We start from the raw sequence: 24,801 nt of genomic DNA, 5'->3' as shown, positions 1-24,801 counted from the left end.
GGTATTAAAAATAAGCGAATGTTAAAAACTATTATTACAGCTACTAATAATAATAGGAATAATAGGAATAGGAATTCTGAAAATAGGAAAAATTTGGAGTTCTCCTAGTCTTCAAGTACCACATAAAAGTACCATTGTCCTAAAATACTCATTTACATAAAAACACAATTTAATCTTGATAACGAGTATATTCTTAGTATTTAACATCCATTTATTAAAAAATAAAATCCAGATTTTGAGATTTCAAATCAAATGTGCAGGTTTAACTAAAGCAGTCTTTACACAAAAATGTAATCTTAATGACATGTTATCAGATTGCCAATTTTTAATTCAAGTATTTGTATCCTATTAATGATTTACTGTTGGCATACCACAGTGAAATTGGTTTAATCTATAACTTAGGCTCAAAGTTACACATATTTTAATATATATGAGCATGATAACTGATTTTTGCTGAATCATTCAATTTAAAAAATTGGATACAAATAAAGGAGATATAATGATATTACATTCTTCCACTTCAATGGAGAAGCCAAGAAAAATTTTCCTACTAAATTAAAAGGTAGTGTTGTGGGAAATGGCTGTGGCTCAATCAGTTGGGTTCCCATCTACCATATGGGAGGTCCTGGGTTCATGTCCCTGGACATCCTTGTGAAGGCAGGCTCACCCGCAAGCACCATGGAGCACCACCCAGCCTGCAAGCACTGTGGAGAGCCGACTCAGCAAAGTGACGCAACAAAAAAGGGAGACAAGCAAAAACACAGAAGAGTGCTCAGCGAACGGGCGTAAGAGAGCAGACAGCAAGCAAAGCTGCAAGGGGGGAAGAGAAATAAAATAAAATAAATACAGCCACAGACGATCACACAGCAAATGGATATAAAGATCAGACAGCACACAAAATCCACAAGGTGGGGGGGGGGCCATAATTTAAAAAAAAGGTAGTGTTGTATAGTAAGCAAGCTTGGAAATTTCCATTAAAAATTTTATTTTAATGTCGCTATTATTCTGAAAATCATAAAAGTTAGCTACAATTATAGAAGTTCTTGATAATGAGTAAAGTTTTGTAGAAATCATCTACTTAATTTTAAAAGTAAATTTATATTTCAGAACTTGGAACACATAGACCTTGCCTAAGAAAATAGGCTAATAAGCCAACCCCTTATCATAAAGCTTGCACCTATGAAGCCCATTCCTGTAACAATTAAACTAAGCTTAATTATAATTAATGTTTAAAAGTCACCTCCTGAAAACCAACCTGTTACTCAAAAGAGACCTCTCTCAAAGTCAAAATCTACAAATAATGTTACTACCTTCCCTCCAAAATGGGACATGACTCCCAGCGGTAAGCCTCCCTGGAACCAAGGGATTATTAACCAAGCATTACTCATCAATGCATTCAAAGAAACACCTTTATCAAGAGGGAGAAATATTAAATGAAATAGAGTATTTATGGCTAAGAGATTTCAAAGTGAGTTCAGGAGGTCATTCTAGAGGTTACACTTATGTAGGTCTCATTCGGACTTTACAAACTTTCATAGTAAACAAAGCCACAAACAAAAGTGCTCCTGAGGGCTGAGGGATGTCTAGGCACTATAGACAAGCCACATGGCTATATGAAATCAATAGCCTCTTAGCAGGTTCTTTCTGGGAATAAATGAAAAGCTACTTTCCCAATATAATACAGTTTACCCACTTATAAATCCCCTAATTATTCTTCTACTTCTTTTATTTGTACTTGTAATTTTCAATTTACCTGTTAAGTATATTTCTTGGAGACTTAAAGCCTTTGGAGAGTTCCTATGCTGCTTGAGCCCTGAAACCAGCAGGTATGTGGTCAACTCCCACTCTCAAGTTCTTTGGATCTGCCCTGGACAACTAATAAAACAATGATGAAGGACCAACCCCATCCTGAAAGAAGGAGTATCTTCAACTGCAAACAAAACAATTCCATTCCTCTGCCCCATAAGAGCTATATCCCTTCTCACCCTGAAGCAGTCAGTATGGACATCATCCCAAATCACTCAAGACTGAGGAATGAACAAAAATAAGGGGAGAATGCAATCACTGACTGAAGCAGATTTATTGCTATTGTAGTTATCTTGTATTAACTGAGTAATCTGTAACACTGATATAAAAATAATTTTTAAAAACTGCATCTCTGTGACAGTTTAAGATTATTTTTTGATAATCTCAAAAAGAAAAAGATTATGTTCATAAACTATTCCTCTGGGTGTGAGTCTCTGATTGCATTAGATTCAGCAGGAACGTTCTGATTAAATTATTTGTTAAAATTAAGGCTTTGATTTGAACATACCAGTAAGGAAGGCATGACTAAGGTTGAGTTCCCGCCCCTTTGGCGGGCTGATATAAATGAACACTCACTCAGGAAGACACATGGGAAGAGAAAGAGCTCTGTCATTCTTGATCCTGCTGCCCCAGGAGAGATGAGCCATTCGCTGTTAGTTTGTAGCTAATATAGAAAGAATGGAAAGACATAAGCCCTGTGTCAAGAAAGAGAGGAAGCCCTGATAGACAAGCCTTATGCCAGCCTATAACTGTGTTCAGGAAGAAGCTGGGCCCACGGAACCTTAAGAGGGAGAGGAAGCCCAGGAAGGAGAGACCAGGCAGAGATCAGCAACTAACTTGATCAGCAACACATGACAGCTGACTTTGGTAAGAAAGCAGCAGCCTTGAGTTGGACTCTTCAGGGCTTTGTAACTGTAAGCTTTTATCCCAAATTAATACCCTTTATAAAAACCAACAGATTTCTGGTATTTTGCATCAGTACCCCTACAGCAGATTAATACAATATAATTTAACACAGTAGATTTTGGACAATATATAAATTACAGATCATTAAAAAGCATTTAGTATAACTCCTTATTAGATGAAGAAATTTAAGCACAGAGGGTACTCAAGAGCTGTGTAAGTATCAAAGCTGAGTATGCAAATCAAGACTGCTAGAGATGATCTCTTCCAAACCTCACTTGTTATAAATTTAGAAACCTAAAGCACAAAAAAGTTTAAATTTCCAGGCCTACCCAGATATAATTATTAGCAACTAGGCTATAAACCAGATCACTTTCTTACAATGTGCCTTATATTCTCAACTATTAAAAGTGTGGAAAAATGTGTTAGGTACATTTTTTTTCTTTAAGTTTCATCCTCTCTTGAGCAACCAGCACAGAGATTTATAGAAATATAAATGTATTATATGGCATAAAAAGATGAATAAATGAACGCACACCAAGGCTGTGGACAAATTTTGTACACAAACCCATGGACAAATTCTTGACTATCACAACTTAATTACAGTGACATTCTACTGATCTAACTAAAATACAATTGATGACTAAAGTCAAAATCTCATTCTTATATGAAGCACACAAACTTGATCAACCCAATGCCACTTCTTGACAAAGCAAAATCAAAGTAATAAATTCCAGAAATACCCCAAAGACATAATAACTACCCCAAACTGTCAAGGAAATGTATGTGATTAATTCTACTATAGATAGCTATGGATTAATGTGACACAAAGAAACTGAGATCAATGTAAGCAGTATTATAAGACCATTAAAATTTGGTTTGTATAAGTCATAAACACCCAAGTTCCTTTTTTGAATCATCTCAGAATAAGCAAATAAAAACAAAACAAAAACAATAGAAGAGAATGTTACATTCAACACTGGTTAGGGTACAAAAATAAAGGAAAAATCAGTTCCTCAATTTCTGCTGGCATAGTCAGAATTAAGTCCAAAGAGTCCATTCCTCTTATATCTCCTCTAGAAATCTCTAAAAAAGAAATTATCACAACTATAAAAGATGAAGCTATAAGAGGACTGAAGTTCCTCAATATAATTATAAACTGTCAATATGCCAGTTTGATAAAAGCATGAATGCAATAAAAATTCATTACAGTCTCACCCTTTATTAAGCTCCCTGTTCTAAAAGAGAAGCTAAGGAACCTATGAAATTAAAGTCAGAGTTTTACCATAGTTTTATTTTATTTACGTTCTTTTTAGTTTATAATATTTTTTTTATTTTAAGTTTCTATTGTGATTTCAAATCAAAAGCACAAAAAAATAGAGGGTGCTGAAGTAAACAGCATGTTCTGGGAAAATCAGCATTAACAACAACAAAACCCTGTTTTTTATTTCAACTGTTGGTGACAGCCTTTCTAAATTTTAAGAATTTTCTTAAAGCCTAATTAAGGACACTATTCTAATATAATTGAATCATTCTTAAATATCAGTATAAACATCAGTGAAGATAATAGATCATTTTAAGACATGGAGATGAATAATGCTCATCCTGCTCTGAGCTACCAAAAAATAAAGCAGAAAAGTGCAGATGTACCAGTTACTCTACAATATACCTCTTCTTTGCCTCCCAGTGAAAGGCATCAGGCAGCACTGACTTGCCCTCCACCTCCTTTTTGACTGTAAACACCAAGGTTATATGCCAATATCCTACACTCTTTACCTAAAATACCTACAGCATCAATCATCTCCTATGCTTGCCAATCCTCTCCAAAAATCAAGAAATTAAACAACTCTTGCCCATTTTCCAAGCAAATCCTTCCACACATGCTCTAGATTAGAAATCCCAACTCCCCCTATCACCTGGAGCCATTTTCCCTTCTAGTGGGTGAGTCCCTTTCCTAATATGTACAAAACCTACTCAGATTAGCTTCTCCTGACTGCCTCCCCCCAAACAAAAGCCATCTTTTATGTTTAACATTAAGTTCTTAATGATCTCAAGTTCCTTCCTTTTCTCAGTAATTTATAATTTAACAAACTAGTAATACATGATGACCCCCTCCAATTTACAGACACTAAATGTTTTAAGTAACATCATCATCCCGTCACAGACAATACTCAAAAGTATTTTCACTGCTCCATGTTTTATTCACTTCTCTGAAGTACTTAGCTAAGTATATTACCCTGATTCACCCTACTATGGTAGAGCACATAAAAATACTGTATTTTATCTGGCAAATCTAATCCCTACTCAACTTTTAAGACTCAGCTCCGATCTCAATTCCTTCTCCCTGAAACATGTCCTCTGAAAAAGGCTGGGTTAGGGGAGAGGATGTAGCTCAGTGGTTGAACACCTGCTTCCTATGTACAAGGTCCCAGGTTCAATCCCTGGTACCTCCTTAAAAAAATGGCTGGGTTAGGCGACCACTTATATACACCTAGAGCAACATAAAACAGTTACCAATGGTTCCTAATAGGAAATGTTCATTAAAAACACCTGGGGGAACTTTTTAAAAAAGTGACACTAATGCCAACTCCTGACTTACATGGTGATGACTGATTAAATAGCAAATGATACCAAACACCAATTTGAAAGTCAAATTAACCATGCACATAAGCATGGATATCTGGTGTTTTATGAGTGTATGTATAATAAATACCTTTCAAGAACAGCACTCTAAAAAATATAAAGTTCAAGTAAGTTCAACCTGATGCTTACTCTTATTAGATGTATTAGCAACTATCATATTGGTTAATATGAAAAAAGACATTATCACCTACATAAAATTTTACTCCCGTAGTCCACAAAATAAACTTTGGATTGCTGCTATAATTACTATAATTAATTACTTAATTATATTTTTTTATAGTGGTTGATTTTACTGGTAGGATGTCAAACAGTTTTTTAGGACATAAGGTAGTAACAGCTTTTCTTGTCAGAAATGCTACTTTGTTATGATAGTAACACTTCAACTAACTAGAATTCAGTTCTTATATCTGACTTAAACCACAGCTAATATATAAGAAGCAGAAAAAAGGGATACTATTAAGAACTACAAAGTCTCTCAAAGTCCATATATAAAGCATGTGTGGGTGGAAGGATGGATAGATATGTAAAAATATTTTTAATATCTATTTATATATACTTGTATGTAGCTATGGTATATGCATTTAATTAACTTTTTATATCTAATATATAAAAATAATATACAATTCAGAGCCTGTTAGTTCTTAAATGTAGGCAATTATATACAATATACAAGGATACAGCTCTTTATATCTTTAATATATGATAGCATATAATTCAGAGTCTATAGGTTCTTAACTATACACAATCCCAACAAACTTGATTCTCCAACTTCTGCAGCCAAGCTAAATTAAAAGTATCAAACTATAAAGGGAGAATAAGGTTCAAAAGCAGGTTAACAAACCAAACAAATTGCTCAAATTTACAGATGTCACCTGTAAAGCTGGGCAATTTACAAAAAAGCCATGCTACAGAAAGTGAGGTCTGAGGCAGGCAACATCATTATTGGCAGAGAGCTTCTTAGAAATGTAGCATCTGCATTTTAACAAGATCCCCAGATGATCTGCATGCACATTCAAAATCAAGACCTCAGGTATTAGCCCAATCAAATACTACTAAAAGAAAATACCCTTTCCAGACCTGTAATCATTTTCCATCCTGCCAATTATACAGCCCACAAAAAAGTCCAATTTCACAAATTATAAATGGAAAACTTATAACAATAGTCATTTTAAAAGATGACAATACCTTGAGCACTTGAACTTGACCTTCTGTAGTAATTTCTTTTAAGAGTTCACAAAAGGACTGACAAAGACCTATTGCATATGTCTGAAATGAAATCAAAAGCCAAAATATACATATAAATATGTCTGTAAATCAAAAAGGTATAAAATTCAACTTAGGACTCCATGAACTATATGAGAATGATACACTAAAGGTCTAAGCATATGAAGGTTCAATTACAATTTTTTTATGAAAAGTAAAGGAAAACTAGATAATACATAATAAAAATAATTTATTGTTACACTAATTTTATAGGAATATAAGGATATCTTTATTTACATAGGATATTTTCTGTGTTAAATAATACAATTCATGGACATGCAGCATTACATCTGCCCTACAATGGGCAATGCTCATGGCATTTTGCTCCCCTTGGGTTTTTTACTGTAAAGTAACAGACAAATCTTAAATTTTAAAAAGGTGCTTCCTGATTTCAAAGGGAAAACAATCAAAATAATGTCTACATAATTTCTTACAGAGCAAAGCTTCTACAACATACCTGTAAAAATTCTGTTGATGACAAAAAGATATAACCATTGATGATCTTAAAGCAGGTTCTGAGATTTTCTGAACTTAATTCTGCCAAAATAATAAATTTCAAAAAAAGAGGGCAAATTAGCTCATTGTTTAAAATCAGTTCACATGAAGTGATTCATTTCTTTAAAACTAATTACAGAATGGGATGTGGCTCAAGTGGTTAAGTGCCTCCTTCCCACATGGGAGGTCCCAGGTTCAGTGCCCGGTACCTCCCAAAAACAACAAAACAAACAAAATAAAACAAATGAAAAATCCAACTCAGGTTTGTCAATGTGGCTCATTGTTTGAGCACCGGCTCCCATATATGAAGTCCCAGGTTCAATCCCCAGCCCTGGGACTCAAAAAAACAACAACAAAAAAAAGACTAAGTTATAGACTCTTCTTTGCAAATCTTTTTTACACACACACACATACACACAAAGCAAAAACTTTCTTCTAAGTGTTTTCAAAAGAGAAATAAGACAAAAACTCAGGATGAAGGGATAGGACTTTATAGTAAATTATCCACATGAAAAATTCACATTTCCTTCTCTCTTAAAAGAGACAGTTCAGTCAAATCTTGACTTGCGTACACTTTTTCACAGACCAATACAGAAGAGCAGACTGGCAACCACTGTGATAAGGTCTATACTTAAGTAAGAATTTATACTGGCTCCATTCTAGGCACATCACAAATACAATTTCTAAATCATTGCCACCCAAAATTTGTCATAGTCTGTGTTGAAACAAACAATACATGGTGATTAACCTTTAAAATCATAGTCCCCTCATAAGATGTATAAAACACAGTTCCTTGAATGATCTAGACAAGCAAATACCTAAGTGATTAAGATTACTTCATACTGTTTTCCACGCCTCCACCAAGCCCAGGAGAACTTTTATAAAATTTTCTTGGAATGTTACTAGGAAACACTAAATAATATTAAAAATAGCCCTGAAAATTAATAAATTTATCTATTTTTAAGAGTTGAATGTTGCTCATTTATTCACATGTTCCTTGTGAGAATCTGAAGAGAAAGTGCCTGGTTCATCACCGCAAGTTTGAAATTTCATTAGTTCTTGATTCAGTTAGGTAACAAATCCTAAAGAACCAAGAGTGTTCACTTTTGTGCCACACATTGTTCTAAACATGTACAAGTCTGCAGAATATTATGGATTTGATAAGAATTATATGTCAACTACAAAGCTTTCTATTGTAGAACTATACTAGTGTCATTATCCAAATCCATACTAAAAATGGTGTAATAAGATTATAGCAAAGTCAGTCAGGCATATGCTTTTTGTATAAATCTCTTCCTTTTGGCTACAAAGCCTACCTCTCCCAAAATGAAAGTCCTACAGGAATTTCACATTGTAGAGGCCAGACTTGCTAAATGTGAGGTGGCACACAAAGGTAAGGAGACCACTGTGTAAAGTTACCCATTCATAGAGTGATTGGCTGAATTTCTGTATACGACAAAGATGATAAGGGGTCTGACTCAGATTTCCATTCCTAGGTCAAATATAAAGAAGCACTGTGGAGTACGCAGAATGGCACTGATTGTGGTCTCCAAGTTATACAGAATAGAACTATAAAGGCCATCACAAACAATAAAATAAGTGAGATGGGAATTTCCTATTCTCTTTCTCTAAGATGTCTAAAAGACAGGAAAAAAACTCAATTTTCTTAGCAAAGCGTTGATAAAGGACCTGCTATGCCACTGATTTTTAATCTTTGGTAATTTTTCCCTTTATGGGGACATGACAAGATAAATAGGAAATGGTTCTTTATTGGAAAACAAATGGTTATTTTATGTATTATTTGGGCTCTCACCCTACTCTGAGGAACAGGGAGGAAGGACAGAAAAATTCAGAGAAAAGGTGAAAGAGAAGTCACATAATTCAATCACCATGATCCTCCAATAAACAAGGAAATGAAGTTTTGGGGTCTTTTGTTTTGTTTTTGTTAATGAGTCTTTCACCCCACATTTATTGATATTTTTAAGGGTGAGTCTATTTTTCTAGCACATCATTAAACCTCAGTAATATTTTTGCCTCTGACAAAGTTTCTCACAAGTTCTTAGACAAAAAAGTCATCAGATAAATGCCATAATAATTATACTTTTTTTTTCCCTACTGTTTTCATAGGTATATCCCCCCTCATGACAATATTAAACCAGTCAGGTAGTATACACAAAGTTCCAGTGAAGAAACATATGGGTGAGTCCTGACGAATGGGGTCTCTGAATGAAAAAATTTAAATATTTTACAATATATTTTATATACAAACAATTAAAAGGCAGGAATATTTTAAGGTTGAAAAAAAAAAAAAGGAAAAAAGGCCAGTAAATAGCACATATGTATTTCTTAAACCTTACATGAGTTTAGGGTGTGAACCTGCACTGGTAAATTCCCACACAAACTAAGTCTACAAACAGAATATCATAAAAAAGAAAAAGAAAAACAAAATAATTACATACTTTTGAATGGTAGCTGATATGTAACAAGAAAGTATTGATTTTCCATTATTAATTATCATCGGAACACAGGTTCAGAATAATAAAAAGAACCCAAACTAAATCTCATGCAGGAAACTAAAAAAGACTCAGAGCCTACACCTAGCACAGCGTCCAGTTCCCTGATATCATATGCCAAAAATGTTATTTAAAAAACATTGAGAGTTTCATGATTTTATAGCTCATGCGTAACTAGTACTTCAAAAAACAATAATTTAATATTCTATATTTAATAATTATAATCATGGTGGTTTCCCTAAGCTAAATCAAAGAAATATGTACAAGAGTCATTTGCAAACAACTTATAGCACAAAATTACTTTGTAAAAGAATCTGGATAAAACCAGGGCATATAGAAGCAGTTTCACAATAAAGTCTTCTAAATCACTTCTAGAACTGCTATCACACATAGAAATTTAATAGGCAAAGTTCAAGCTTAATTTGTAATTAGTTTCCTAATAACTCTTTTTTGTTTTTATTACCAATGCTTTCTACAAGGTCATACAATTTAATGTTCACTCTTTAATAAGCAGAAAGATTCTAAAATTTCTATGGAAAAATCTAGAAACAAAATACATTCATCTTATTGGTCAATATGATGGACTTTAATAAAAATGAGAGTAGTAATTTAAAGTTGGCTACAATACCCCCAAATTACAGCTGCATCCAAAAACTGCAATAAATTTACGGCTTAATACATACCAAGAAGGGGTGACATATTCTGAAATATACGAAGCAACTCTGGTGTAATACATGGGCTGTTTTCCAATGTCACTAACCTAGGAAGAAAAAGCAGATGATTAAATCACCGTCCATGCCTATTAAAGCCTTTAACATAACTGATGAATAAAAATAAGTCTCATTTAATGGATGAAAGAAAAATGGATAAAAACAAAAAATTCAAAAATTATCTCTGAATTACCAAATTTATCAAAATTTAAAAACTGATTTTACAAATTACATAATATTATATCTATATATATTCTTATAAAGAATAAGATTTATATACTAAAATATCTACAATAATGAAATTATCAAGATAAATCAAAAGTATATTATGGATTGGTCAGGGATGGAGAAAAATTATTTTCTTCTAATTTTCCTATTTTTCTACCACATTAAACTGATGTGTCCCTTTGATGAAAAACTGGGCTATTTCATTAATAAAACTACTTATACTATAAGTTTAATAAATATGAACTTAACAATATGACAAAGACCAATTCCAGGGCAATCTCACTTACTGTATTAGCAATTTGAAACAACGTATAAAAATAATTATTATATATGACTTGTGGTTTACCACAGAAGTGCTTGGTTGGTTTACCTACTAGCTCCTGGAAAAGTAGGGGGAAAATATCACTATCCTCATAATAGCTGAAAGAAAAGTGGGACAGGAAAAACCTACTCTAATTTAAGTCATAATAAAAAAAATCTTAGATTACAAACAGAAAGGGATTTCCTTAACATAATAAGAGTGTACCTACCAAAAACCCATAGCAAACACTTTTAGTTGATAATATGGTAAAAGCTTTCCCGTGGAAAACGGAAACAAAAAGTACCCTCTATCACCACCTCACACCTATTCAGTGGAAGGTTCTCACATGACACACTAAGAAGTTAATAAATAAAAGATACAATGTTGGAAGAGAAAAGGCTTAGTCTTACTCATGGATATGACTGATAAATAAGAAAGAGCACAAAAGACAATGAATATCTACAGAAAAATTATTCAAATGAGTAAGATGGATTAGCAAGGTCACTGGATACATCAATATACAAAACAAGTGAATTTCTATATGCCAAGTACAAATTGTTAAGATTTAAATGAATTATTATATTTATTGCAGTCATAGATAAGAAAATCCAACACATAAAGATGTCAATTCTCTCTAAATTGTCAGAATCAATACAATTTCAATTCATATCCCTGCGGTGTTTTCCCTGCAACTTAAGTAAGCTGATTCTGAAATGACCTGCAGTTGATAAAGATTTGGTAGTATGCAGTGGTGAGGGTAGCACAATATTGTGAATGTAACTACCATTACTAAAAAAAAAATATATATATATATATATATATACACACACACACATATATCTGAATGTAGCTAAAAGGAGAAATTTTAGATAGTAAATGTGCTAGAATAAAATTTATTTTTAAATTTAAAAATCTTAGGGCTATACAACAGAAACTGTGAACACTGATGTAAATAATGGACAATAAATAATAGTATAATTATATTTCTCTCATTGATTGTAACAAAGGTACCACACTCATGCAAAATGTTAATAATAGGGGGTCTACATTTTCTGCATAATTTTTCTGTAAATCTACAACTTCCCTAAATTTAAAAAAAAAACTCTAAATTTTTTAACAGAATTAATGCAATTTTAATTCAAATCCCTAGAGGTTTTTCCCTGCAACTTAGGCAAGCTAATTCTAAAATGATCTGCAAGACAAATGGCCAAGGAAAAAGAAATTTCTCAAGAAAAGAAAAAAAGGCAGGCATACTAGTAGGGGATTTGGTAAATTTCAACGCATTTGCTCAAATTCAACAAAATAGATCAAAGACCTAAATATAAGAGAACCAGGAGTATAAAACACCTAGAAGAAAACATAGAAAAAGCATCTTCAGGATCTTAGGCAATAGACTTTAACCCAAAAGCACAAGCAACAAAAGAAAAAAACAGATAAAATGGGACCTCATCACAATTAAAAACTTTTGTGCATCAAAGGACTTTATCATGTAAAACGACAGCCTACACAATGGGAGAAAATATTTGGATACCACATATCCAATAAGGGTTTAATACTCGGAATATATTTTAAAAGGCTGCAAAAATCCAATTAAAAATGGGTAAAAGATTTGAATAGACATTTCCCCAAAGATGATGAAAAATGGCTAAAAAGCTAAAAAGCATATGCAAAGATGCTCAACATCATTAGCCATCAGAGAAATTCAAATCAAACACAATGAGATAGGACTTCACATTCATTAGAATGGTTACTTTTTAAAAAACAGGGGAAGTGAATGTGGCTCAAACAGTTGGGTACCTGCCGACCACATGGGAAGTCCCAGGTTTGGTTCCCAGGGCCTCCCAAAAAAGAAGACAAGGAGACAGAAAGAGCACACAATGAAGAGACACAGAGCAGTCAGCAAGCACAGACAATGGAGGGTGAGGGTGTGTGTGTGTGTGTGTGTGTGCGTGCAAATAAATAAATCTTTTCTGAAAAGTAAAAATGGAAAATTACAACTGTTGGAGAGGACATGATGAAATAGGAACACTCATTCACTGTCGGTAGGAATGTAAAACGATGCCACCAATGTGGAATATTGTAGTTCCTCCAAAAATTAAGTATAGAATTACCATATGACCCATTAACCTCACTTCTGGCTATATACTCAAAACAATTGAAAGCAGGGACTTAAATATTTATACACCAATGTTTATAACATTTTCACAATTGCCTAAAAATGAAAACAACCCATTATCCATCATCCATCAACCAACGAATGGATAAAGAGAATGTGGTATACAGAAACAAAGGAATATTATCTAGCCATAAAAAGGATTGAAGCTCTAATAAACATCAAATGCACATCAATGTTCACAGTGGCATTATTCACAGTTGCCAAAGGATGGAAGCAACCATCAAATTATTAATGAATGGATAAACAAAATGTGTTTATCAGAATATTTTATTCAGCTGTGAACAGGAATGAATTATTATTACACGTGACAACATGGATGAAACTTTAAGACATCATGTTGAGCAAAATAAACAAGACAGAAGGACAAATAATACATAATTTCACGGATAGGAAATAATTAGAATAAGTAAATGCATTCAGCCAGAAACTAGAATACAGGTTATCAAGGCTGGGGTGGGGACAGGTAATGGGGATTTAATGCTTAAATTGTAGCTTCTATTTGGGTTGATGGAAAAATTTTGGTAATGGAGGGTGATGATGATAGCACAACATTGTGAATATAATTAACAGCAAGGAAACATATATTTGAATATGACTGAAAGGGGAAATTTTAGGTTTGTTTATATGTTACTAGAACAAAAATTTAAATTAAAAAAAACATAGGACTGTACAACAGTGAAACCGAATCAACTGTAAAAAGTGAACCCTATTGTAAATAATGGACATTATATGGTTAATGTTACAATTATAAATATGTTCTCTCTCATCAACTGTAACACACTGAATACTACGATGTTATATGGGAACTCTGTATTTTATGCATATTTCTGTAAATCCATAACTTCTCTAATGAAATCTGTAAAAAGATGGAAGAGTAAAATGAGAATGTGAATTACACAACTGACAAGTTAAAAAGGATACATGAAGTCTGTATCTTGACAAAATGATGAAAAGACACCATAATCACTACTGTATGTGAATGTTACAAAAATAGAGCCTATAAGTCATGAACATTCACATTAAGTTTTAAAAAAATGATTATACAAGCCACATGTTGTAATTGTAATACAGTAAATCCAGACCTTAATCACATGCTTTTATACCATCAAAAAATAAATGTTAGTCAAAGAAGTCATTAAAAATCTTACCCAACCACTAAAATAAAAAATAGAACATTACATATCAAGCCTTACCGGAAATAGCCAGTTACACTCCAAGACAAATTCATAGCTTTAAATATTTTAGCACTTAATAAGAAAAACAAAGGTAATAAAATTAGCCATTTATCTCACACTTTTAGAAAAATATGCCCACAATTAAATGTATGAAGTAAAAAGTCTGGAGCAGAAATAAAGACAAGACAGAAACATAAAAGAAATTTATAAATCTAAAAACTAGTTCCTTCCTAATAAGACAAACTTCAAATACTTGTGCGTTAAAATACATGTATATTAAAAATATGCAGAACTTTTTCTATTATTTTAAGGGACTACCAAAATTAGAACACGCAATGAAACCCAAAATAAATATGTATAAATTAATAAGAGGAACAACCTGGGAATGTTATCAAAACTATAATTGAACCCCTGCTCAAATCACCACAGGTCCATTTCCAGTTGGTTTTATTACTGAATTTTTCAAATATTTCAAAGGATAGTTTTCATGTTACAGAAACCATTTCAGTATAAAGAGAACAATAAATGAAACAACCCGACATATTGATAAAACAAACATAGCTCATATATAAAATCCAAGTTTCCCAAAACATAAATTTCAAATCCAACTCATTTTTAGATAAAATATATTTTAAATTTATAAAATTTCAAACTATATTAAAAGTATAATTCACCCCAACAAATAAAATTTATCTCAGTCAAGGTTTTTGAAGAGAATATTTCTCAAAATAAAATTATATAATCTCTTTAGCAGATGGTAAAAGCAATCAATTTAGATTTTTTCCCTTAAATGACAAAAAATATTATATTAAACGATAAATAGCTGATACTTCTGGTTGTTTACCAGCATCTACCACTCCAACTCCATCCTTTTAACTGTTCACTGAAAGTCTCTTATTTAAAAATAAGTTTTTAGTATTACATGTTTATATTAAGCAAGAAGAAAGGCTAAAAATGAATGAGCTAATTCTTGAATGTAGGTCAAGTGACAAAAAAATTAATCTAAAGCAAGTAGAAAGAGGAAATAATAAATATAAGAGCAGAAATTAATAAACAGCAAACAAATGTAAAACAAAGAGAATCAATGCCAAAGTCTCTTTGAAAAGGCTAAAACCAAAGCCAAATCTCTAGTAAGTTGGATCAAGGGGATGGGGGTAGAGAGAAGAAGCCATGAAAAAAAAAAAATCACATAACCAGTATGAGGGTTTCACTTTATGTTCAGGATTGCAAACATTTACTGTTACAGGTTATCCCTAACAAGTTCAAATTACCTTTCCCCTAGATAACTATATTTTATACCTTCTCCCTCCACAAACCTCTCATATCTTATGTTCACTCCTCCTTCTGCCCATAACTGTCAGCTGATGACCCTACTTCTTATTTTACTGAGAAAACAGAAGCCTTAGTGGAAACACTTCCCTATCCAGTCCCAGCACAAAATGCAGAAATCTTCCTTCCTGCCTCCATTTATAATGGGTAGTGTTTCTGCTGCTACCAAATATCAACCCTTCCATCCCTCATGGCCTCCTTCTATTATACCACTCTCAGTAGCACATTCATCCCTGTTAAGTTCATTCCCCCCACCAGCAAGCTACTGCTGCATTTTTATATTTCCCCTCAAAGCAAAAATTCTCAAAAAGTTGCCAATGTTTACAGTCTCTAATACCCTTATCTCCAATTCATTCTTCAACCCATTCCAACTTCTGTTCTTAGCACCCCACTGAGAACCCCACTAACATCTCCATGTGGCCAAATTTCATTTCTCCATACCAGTCTTATCAGGTCAATCAGCAGCATCTGACATAGCTAACCACTACCTCTTTTAGGAAATAAATCTCCTTTATTAGCTTTTTTTCCTCCAACATTAGTAGAGAGTCTTTCTGTGCCTTCTTTCATGGCTCCTCTCAAGACCTCAAAATGTTGTAAATTCTTTAGGATTTTGCCCTGGGAAGAATGTTCTCTATCTGTCCTCTTTCTAGGCAATCTCATCCATTCCCAGGTTTTAAATGCCGTAGACAGACAAGGTGCTAAAGATTTCATAAACATGATCTCATATTCACCACGGTCCTCTTAGGTAGGAATTATTACTCCTCATTTTACAGATAAGGAAACTAAGGCTCAAAGAAGTTAATTAACTTACTCCAACCACAAATGCACTGATAGAATTCAGATTTGCACCTATATCTGTCTGATTCCAGACAGGAGTTCTAAACTACTAAGAAAAATAATATGAAGAAATTTGTATCCAGATTCCTTGATCTAAAGAATCTTAACTATTAATAGATTTAGCAAATTTTAATAAAATTTTCCAAATAATTTATTTGGTTTAAATATAACTAAAGGCTAGGAAAAAATACATTACCATAGCAAAGCAATGTATTTTTATTACCTGTTTAAGTACTCAACAGGTAATAAAATATCAGGATCAACACTATTTTAAATCCTTTAAAAATGTATAGACTTTAATAAACACATTAATATAGTAGGTCTTTAATAATTGATTTTGTGATTAAAATGCACAATGCATCTGAATCTGCCTCTTTATTATAATTAATATTTTACATTTTACTAATATTCAACATCATCTTGTATCTACACATTTACAAGAAAGCATTTAAGTGCCAGAGATTAATATTTTCATTTATAATGCAGAACAAAGGTTGGCAAACACAGTTGATGGGCCAAATCGAGCTTATCTGTTTTTGTAAACGAAGTTTTACTGGAAAACAGCCATCCCCTTCATTTATGTATGGTCAGTGATTGCCTTTGTGTTGAAACAGCAGAATATGACCAGAATGCCTAAAATATTTACTTCCTGGCCCTTTATAGAAAAAGTCTGCCAACCCCTGATCCTTGTGTAAATATAAACCTACAAATATAAAAGGCTTCAACAACATACTTATTTATAACTAAACTGTCAACGTAGTCTTTAAGTTCAAACAACATAACCTAGAAGAGACTATGAGAAATCCAAATTGCATATTAAGTATCTGCCTGATTATGTTTTAAAATTGTTCAACTAATTTTCTGATACAAACTATTAATGCATAACTTGCACCAATGTCAATCTCTAAGAATCAAAGTTGTTAATTCCTACACATGGAAGCAAAACTTAAAAAAAAAAAATTCAGAAATGCACATTTTTTCTATGGTTTATCTCTGTAATTTGCTTTTCTACTTCCAATAGTAAATTTCTGTATTTAACTCTTTAAACCTTTTATGTATTAGAAACTGTATCTTAAATACAGATTGTCTATTAAGAAACCTGCTGCCATCAATAAAATAAGTTCACACATAAGAGGTAGTCAAAAAAGGTTTGCCGCACTGATCTGTCTTAAAAACAGGCTTTTTCACCTCTTAACACTACATACTACTCACTCACTTAAATGATAAGTGAAGATCATAAGTAGCAGCAATATTTAGGGCTAAAGTATATAGTATCAGTAAGACACTGAGAAATAACTCCTCAACATCCCTCTAAACATCTCATTTAACAGACTGGGAATTCTGAGTCAATTTTTAGTTTGGACTATTATCAGGACTCCCATTTTATATGCCAAATTCCAAAGATGAAACACAGTTGTATTCCTACTGAGATTTTCCCATTAACTTTATCTATCTTAAGTCTACAATGAATGACAGCTGCCAAAAAAAGACGGGCCTATTTATGTTTCCCAGTTTGGGGGAAATTGATATTAGGTTTTTGTTTCTAAATGCTGAGTTTTAAAAACCCTGTTACATGACCTTTACTTTATTGGAATGAGACTAGTGAAGGCCAGAGGGGGAAAAAAGATCCATGGTATCAAGTTTTTCCTCTTACCATAATTCTAAACCATCTTCCAGAAGATAAACATGTGGAGGCTGGGAAACATCTGTACTCAGTTGAATAACAGGGAGCAGGAAAGGGTACAGGTTCTTGCTGTCTGCTCCTAATCCCTATAGGAAGTATAAATAAAACTTAACATAAGACACTCTAAGGTCCCACCCCCACCCCCCAAAAAATTTACCTATCATATAAAAAGCCCTAAAACCAATTTATAAAAAGTAAACCAGATTGTTTTAGGATGTTCCTAATTATAAACACTACTTTAAAAAGTTCTCTTTACAACTTGGAAATCAAATAGCAAAAAATACTATTAGATTGCTAATGACAGTAAAAGAATATATGCCAGGGCTATATACAAATCTGTTAGTTTTGAGAGATTCCACATATAATAAACATTTATTCTCCCCTTCCCTGCCTCCTGAAGCAATATTAACACTGATAATTTAAATGCTATAAGCCATCTCATCTAAAATAATTTCAAATAAAGGAAGCCTAAATGTTCGTCAGTAGGATAATAAAATTACGTCACATCCATATTCTTGAATACCATGTCACCATGATAAAGGATTAGACATGCAATGAAAAAAAAATCTCAAAATCATGAACTGAATTTAAAAGGAGCAGTATAATATTTCCACATGTCAAAGAATTTTTAAAAATATCTACCTATCTGTATATGCATATATATGCATAAAAATGTTTCTGGAAGTAAACAAAAAGAACTGTTAACACTAGTTACAGTGAAAAGAAAGTAAAAAGAATTTGAGGAAGAGATAAAGGGATATTTTCTTTTTATACATTTGTACATACTTAAACAAATATGTTCAGGTAATTAAAAGAGTCTTTTTTTAAATGAAGAATTTCTGTTAATATTTTAAATGAATCAAGCACACGAGTAAGAAGAAAGAAGTGGGGTTTTTATCTAAAACTCTGGTTTGCCTAATTACTGTCATAGTGTATCATTCTATAATCTATGCACTTTGGAAGAAAACAAAAAGGGAAAAAAAACAATCTCTAAATCTTAATCTCTATAATCTGATAAATACTGAAAAGAAAATAAATAATCTATCAAAATGTTTGATGGTTCCCATTTGCTGGCATAAGTGGTTCAGTGTGAACAAAATTCTTTTATATAAAAACACCTACTCACTTAAGAAATAATTCAAATGTCAATATAGTTTATAGCAAATTACAATGCCACAAGATAAAATATATATTTCTCCTTTGACAATATATACATAGTAAATTTATTCTTTATCAAAAGGGAATTAATACTTCAGTGGAAATACATAAAGTTCATTAAATATCTTGAGTGTAAGTTTGGCCTTTTCTGTACCTAAAAATCAGTTCAAAGATCTTATTAAATATTTTCCCAAAAGAAGAGAATTCTAAAAATGCCATATTTAATAAAGAAGTACACTGGGCTTTAAAACTCAGTAAAATTTCACTCTCTATAGAAAAGGTAGCTCAATCTTTAATGAAACAAAAAAAGAAGAAACCTGGGAAGCAGATGTGGCTCAACTGATAGAACGTCTGCCTACCATATGGAGGGTCCAGGGTTTGATACCCAGGGCCTCCTGACCCATGCAGTAAGCTGGCCCATGCGCAGTACTGCCATAAGCAATGACTGCTGTGCCACTCAGCGGCGCCGCATGTAGGGGTGCCCCACACACGAGGAGTGTGCCCTGCAAGGAGAGCCACCCCGCTTGAAAAAAGCACAGCCCCGCCCAGGAGTGGCGCCACACACACGGAGAGCTGATGCAGCAAGATGATGCAACAAAAAAGAGATGCAGTTTCCCAGTGCTGCCTGACAATACAAGTGGACACAAAAGAACACACAGCAAATGGATACAGAGACAGACAATGGGGGGGAAAGGGAGAGAAATAAATAAAAATAAATCTTGAAAAAAAAGAAAAAAACAAACCTTAGGGAAAACAAGTCAAGTTCATTTTAATTATGAAGTACATTTAAAATTTCCTTGTAAAATTAGAATTTATCTCCTTAGTTCACATTCCAATAAGCAAATATTACCGTAAACTAAAGAAAGCACTGCTAAACATATTAAGACTCTCATGGTTGTTACCTTTCCTGACAAGGAAGGTAAATCTTATCTGCCAATTACCAATATTAGAGATAGATAAGAATTTGTCACCAAACAGGGGTAATGTGACAAGCCAATTCTCAATTTCTAGAGGATGTCCTCATAAAGGCTGTCAAAGCCCAAAAAGATTCAGTACCTTATAATCCAGTGGCTTGAGGAACATGTCCAATGCCAGATATATAATTTTAAGTAAATTTAATTTGAACATTCTTTGCCCTTACAAACTAAGACTTATATGAGAAAAAAAATTTTTAAGTGTGAAGATAAACTATCAGATATCAAGAAAACTCAGAAATGTTTTGGGGAAGAAGGAGATCATATTCTACTATTATCACATAAGATGAACCCTCTAAATACTGGCTCTCTTCTCATGTCTCATGTACGTGCTGATGATGTTCAAATCTGTATCTCTAATGCAAATCACTGCTGAACTCCAGGCATGTATCCCAATAATTATGGAATATCAGCACCCAGAAGTCGCATCAAATTCTAAAAGGAAACCAATTTGTAGTCCTCTTCCTACATTTCCTAATTCAAAGTGACGTCACTATCTACCTAGTGATAAATTATATATTATAGCCACCTCCTGATTCCTCCCTTTTCTCACCTTACATCTGAACAATCCTTAATTGCACCTCTTTAATATTTTTCAAATCTTTCCCCTCCTTTCTAGTGTTACTTCAAGTAGGCATCATCATTTTCATGGTTAACACCTCCAACCTAGTTTCTGTGACCTTAGCTTACCCCATTCCAAAACACTGTCCCTACTGGTGCCTTAAACACTTTTCTAAAATGAAAATCATCATATCATTCCTTTCTCTGAACCTCAAGAGAAGTCCTTTTCATCTTCCTGACAGCCTCCCATACTCAACTTGATTTCCATGTTGCAGCCACACCAAACAAACAATAGTATTAGAAGTCACTGTGTTGACATAGGCAGATTGAACACATATATTTACAACTATTCTCCCCAAAAACCCACCAAAAGGACACAGAAGGATTTTTTTCCCTAAAGCTGTAAGTATGAAGATAGCATAAGAAAAGGTAAAATTGACTTCAACAGAAGACCAAAGCCAGCTATGAAAAATATGCAAGAAACAACCTGATTTGAGTTACATCACGGAATCTCCAAATGGCTCAATAATGGATAGAACCAGATATTCTGGGAAGTGGAATTTGAATGGGAGGTGTTAAAAATAAGAGAACATCTAAAAATAAGAGGTGTTTAAAAAGTGGTTTGATCCCAAGATCATCCATGTTCACAAACAACCAAACAACTGGCTCTCCTCTGAACCAACATAAAGCCAGCTATTTTCTGGAAAGGTAAAGCAGACAGATGGTCTCAAGATTAAGAGGACACCGGGTTATAAGGAGCAGAGAGACTACACAGAATAGGAAGATTAAATCAGCAATGTAATAGGCATAAAACTGAAGAATCCTTCATTGAAGAAAAACCTAAAAATATGTGGGAAGTTCCCCTACAAGACAACCCAACTAGATCATCCTAAAGGGAAAAAAATTCACAAACAGCAAGCTTTATACATACATTCAACCCTAGTACTCACTTCTAAATTTATATAGACATAATGTTGATAAATCCTGAAGTTGAGAGATAAAGTAACCTAAGGATTCACAGTAACTACCCCATTTTTGTGTATGCTTCATATTTTTCATTATAAAAAGAAAGGAAGAGAGAAGAGGGAGGGAGGAAGGATAAAGAGAGAGAGACAGAAAGGGAGGGAAGGAGAGAGGGAAAGGGGGAGAGGAGATAGGAGGGGAAGAGAGTACCAGACAAGCAATATGATCAAGCAAACATGGTAACAATATGATTAAAGCATCTATCATGTAAAACAAATTGAAACCAATACAAATAGAAATCAGCACTGTGGAGAAAGCCACTGGAGGATGTGCTCCAATCAAAAGAGGGATTAAAACAAGAAAGACACAAGGTACAGAAAACAGGCATCCCACAAAAGGGAGAGAACTAAAGAATCTTCTTGATAACATGAAATGGGATGAGTTGTAACAGTTGTGCACAACCACAAGGTAAAACCAGTTCAGACAACAGCCCATAAGAATTTTCCAGATTTCTTCAAGATACTGAAATTGACAAATATCTGCAGCATCTGTTCATACTGAAGGAATATTTAGATAACAAGTAAAGAGTTTGGGTTCAATTACATAGAAAACTAAATACAGTAGGCAAAACTCTAAGATGACAGATAAGATCCTTGGTCCCTGGTGTTCAGCTTTCCATTATTCTAACACAGACCTTCATACAGATGTGAAGGGATTTTGCAGATGTAATTAAAATCTCAAATCATTTAACTTCAAAATGAGGATATCATGTGGGCCTTTTAAAAGCAGAGAGTTTTCTCTGGCTGGATGCAGAAAGGGAAGCCAGAGATTCAAAGTATCAGGGGATTTGACCTATGAGAATTTATCCATTGCTGACGTTGAAGAATGGAAGGGGGTCACATGTCAAAGAATGTGGCTGGACTCCAGGAGATAAGAGCAGGTCCTTGCATGACAGCCAGCAAGTAAACTGGGGCCTTGGTCCTACAGCTGTAAGGAACTGAACACTGCCAAAAACATGAATGAATGTGAAAACAGATTCTTCCCCAAAATCTCAAGGGGAGAAATTAGCCCGGTAGACACATTGGTTTTAACCCACAGATATCCTAAGCAGAAAAGCCAGACATGCCGTGCCTGGACTTTCTACCAAACTGTAAGCAATAAACGGGTGCTGTTTTAAGCTAATAAATTTATAGTAATTTGTTATACAGCAAAAGAAAACTAATATACTAGGCAAACAAAAGTTTTAACACAGTGGTATGGATTGGGAGGATGATTACACAAGAAAGAAAATTAACCGTAATAAATGATATATGACTTCAATAGCCATTTATATAGCAAAAAAAAATGCAAACTTTAAAATATTGGCCTAACCCAATAATAAAACTATATTGGGAGGATGAGGATGTAGGAAACAAGTAGATGCTTATCAGCAGGTGGGCGTAAGGATAAGAGTGACATAGAGGGGGTATGAAAAGATTCATCTTCATCTTTTATGGAGGAAAAGTCAAGAGATAACACCTACGACACTTAAATCAAGAACACATGCTCATTATTTAAGAGCTATAGAAGTAAAACCCTAAGAGATCCAGCCATGAGTTGAAAGCAAATTCCTTCCCCAATCAAGAAATGGAGAGAAGGGACAGGATACTGCTATTTTTCATAAAAAGTCTTTAGAAATTTACTCCTCTATGCCTCCCCTGCATAAAGAGAGAGGTGGGGAATTTTCTTGGCTGTTTTTTGTTTATTTTAATAATAATTATTATTATTATTGAAATAATGAAAATGCTCTGATAATAACTGAAATGATGAATGCACAACTATGTGACTATACCAAATACCATTCATTGTACACTTTGGACAAATTGTATGCTTTATTGATATGTATCAATAAAATTGAGTTGTTTAAAAAAGGGGGGGAGCAAGTGATAATAAAACAAAAACAAAAAAAACCTCACTCAACCTACACAACATGTAAAACTGATTAACATATAAACCTTAAAATAAATAAATAAATAAACACCACACTCACTCGTGCCGAGGGGGCTTTATACATGTTGGCCTTTTTGTCTAAAATGTACTTACCAATCTCATCCCTAAAACACCAATTCATTAATACCTCCTGCTTAACACTATTTAATGCCAACATTATTTAGATACCACTTTTAGCACCTCTTCCATAGTATCCCATCTCACCCTTCCAGTCTAAGATTGGTGACCCATTACGTGTTCCTGTAGTACAATGTTCTTACTCCTAAAAGAACATTTAACACAACTATTTAGCTATCTTCCCCTAGAGAACCACCTTCACAGAGAGGTTGTCCTATTCATTTCTAAATCTCACTGCCCAACACTATATATTGCACTGGGCAAGTGTTCAATAAATGTTTTTTGTATTAATGAATCTCTATTTCCATCAAGATCAACTAATGCAAACTAGAAAGGGATAACTCAGTTATGACCCTCCCCAGTCAAAGATTACCAGTTTGGGTCCTCACGTTTAAGGAAAAACAAAACAGAACACTACACAAATGTCTGCCTGTTGGGTTAAATAGTCAAAAGATGACAGTAGTTTCCATGAGAGGAAATTTTACTAATTAATGACAGATAAACACATTTTAAGCTAGTCTCAATTTTAATATTAAACATGATATGCTTTCTCCAAGAAAGTCAATGACTACTTGGTTGGAACCTTGCACCCTTAGCTTACACAAATATACAGGAAATGTAAATGTCATGATTAAAGGAAGAGGTCCTATGCATTCCAAATATTTTTATAAGATTGGTTGGTTTTTGAAAGATTTTTTTGAGGTAACAATGTCTGAGATGATACAAATGCTGGTTATTTTGTTTTTTCATATCTCCCTCACAAAACTCCCAAGCTGAATCCAAAAACGTATTTTGGTAGAGACATAATAAAAAGTATCTGGGGATTACTCCTTGTTCTGTTATTTACAAATGCAATCTGAGGCTAGTCACTTCCCTTCTCCTAGCCTTTATTTCCTCATCTATGATAGGGATATAATCTTTACCTTACAGGATGATTAAGAGAATTAAAGACTAGAGAAGAAGGAAGGCTAGGCCA

The 24,801-nt window shown here is 33.5% G+C and overlaps 1 protein-coding gene across 1 annotated transcript in view; it reads right to left on the bottom strand.

Moving 5' to 3' along the window:
• The window catches only part of IPO11 (importin 11), a 256,004-nt gene that overhangs the window by 95,483 nt on the left and 135,720 nt on the right, over positions 1-24,801 (bottom strand). Inside the window, exons 21-24 of the mRNA XM_058309280.2 lie at positions 18,034-18,149; positions 10,307-10,383; positions 7,073-7,152; positions 6,538-6,618 (exon numbers count right to left, since the gene is read on the bottom strand). Of these exons, the coding sequence (XP_058165263.1) occupies positions 6,538-6,618; positions 7,073-7,152; positions 10,307-10,383; positions 18,034-18,149 (354 nt within the window). The remainder of the gene's footprint in view (positions 1-6,537; positions 6,619-7,072; positions 7,153-10,306; positions 10,384-18,033; positions 18,150-24,801) is intronic.

Source organism: Dasypus novemcinctus, chromosome 2, assembly GCF_030445035.2.
Source record: "Dasypus novemcinctus isolate mDasNov1 chromosome 2, mDasNov1.1.hap2, whole genome shotgun sequence".
NCBI classification, from domain to species: Eukaryota; Metazoa; Chordata; class Mammalia; order Cingulata; family Dasypodidae; genus Dasypus; species Dasypus novemcinctus.
This window is presented reverse-complemented; position numbering and strand designations above follow the sequence as displayed.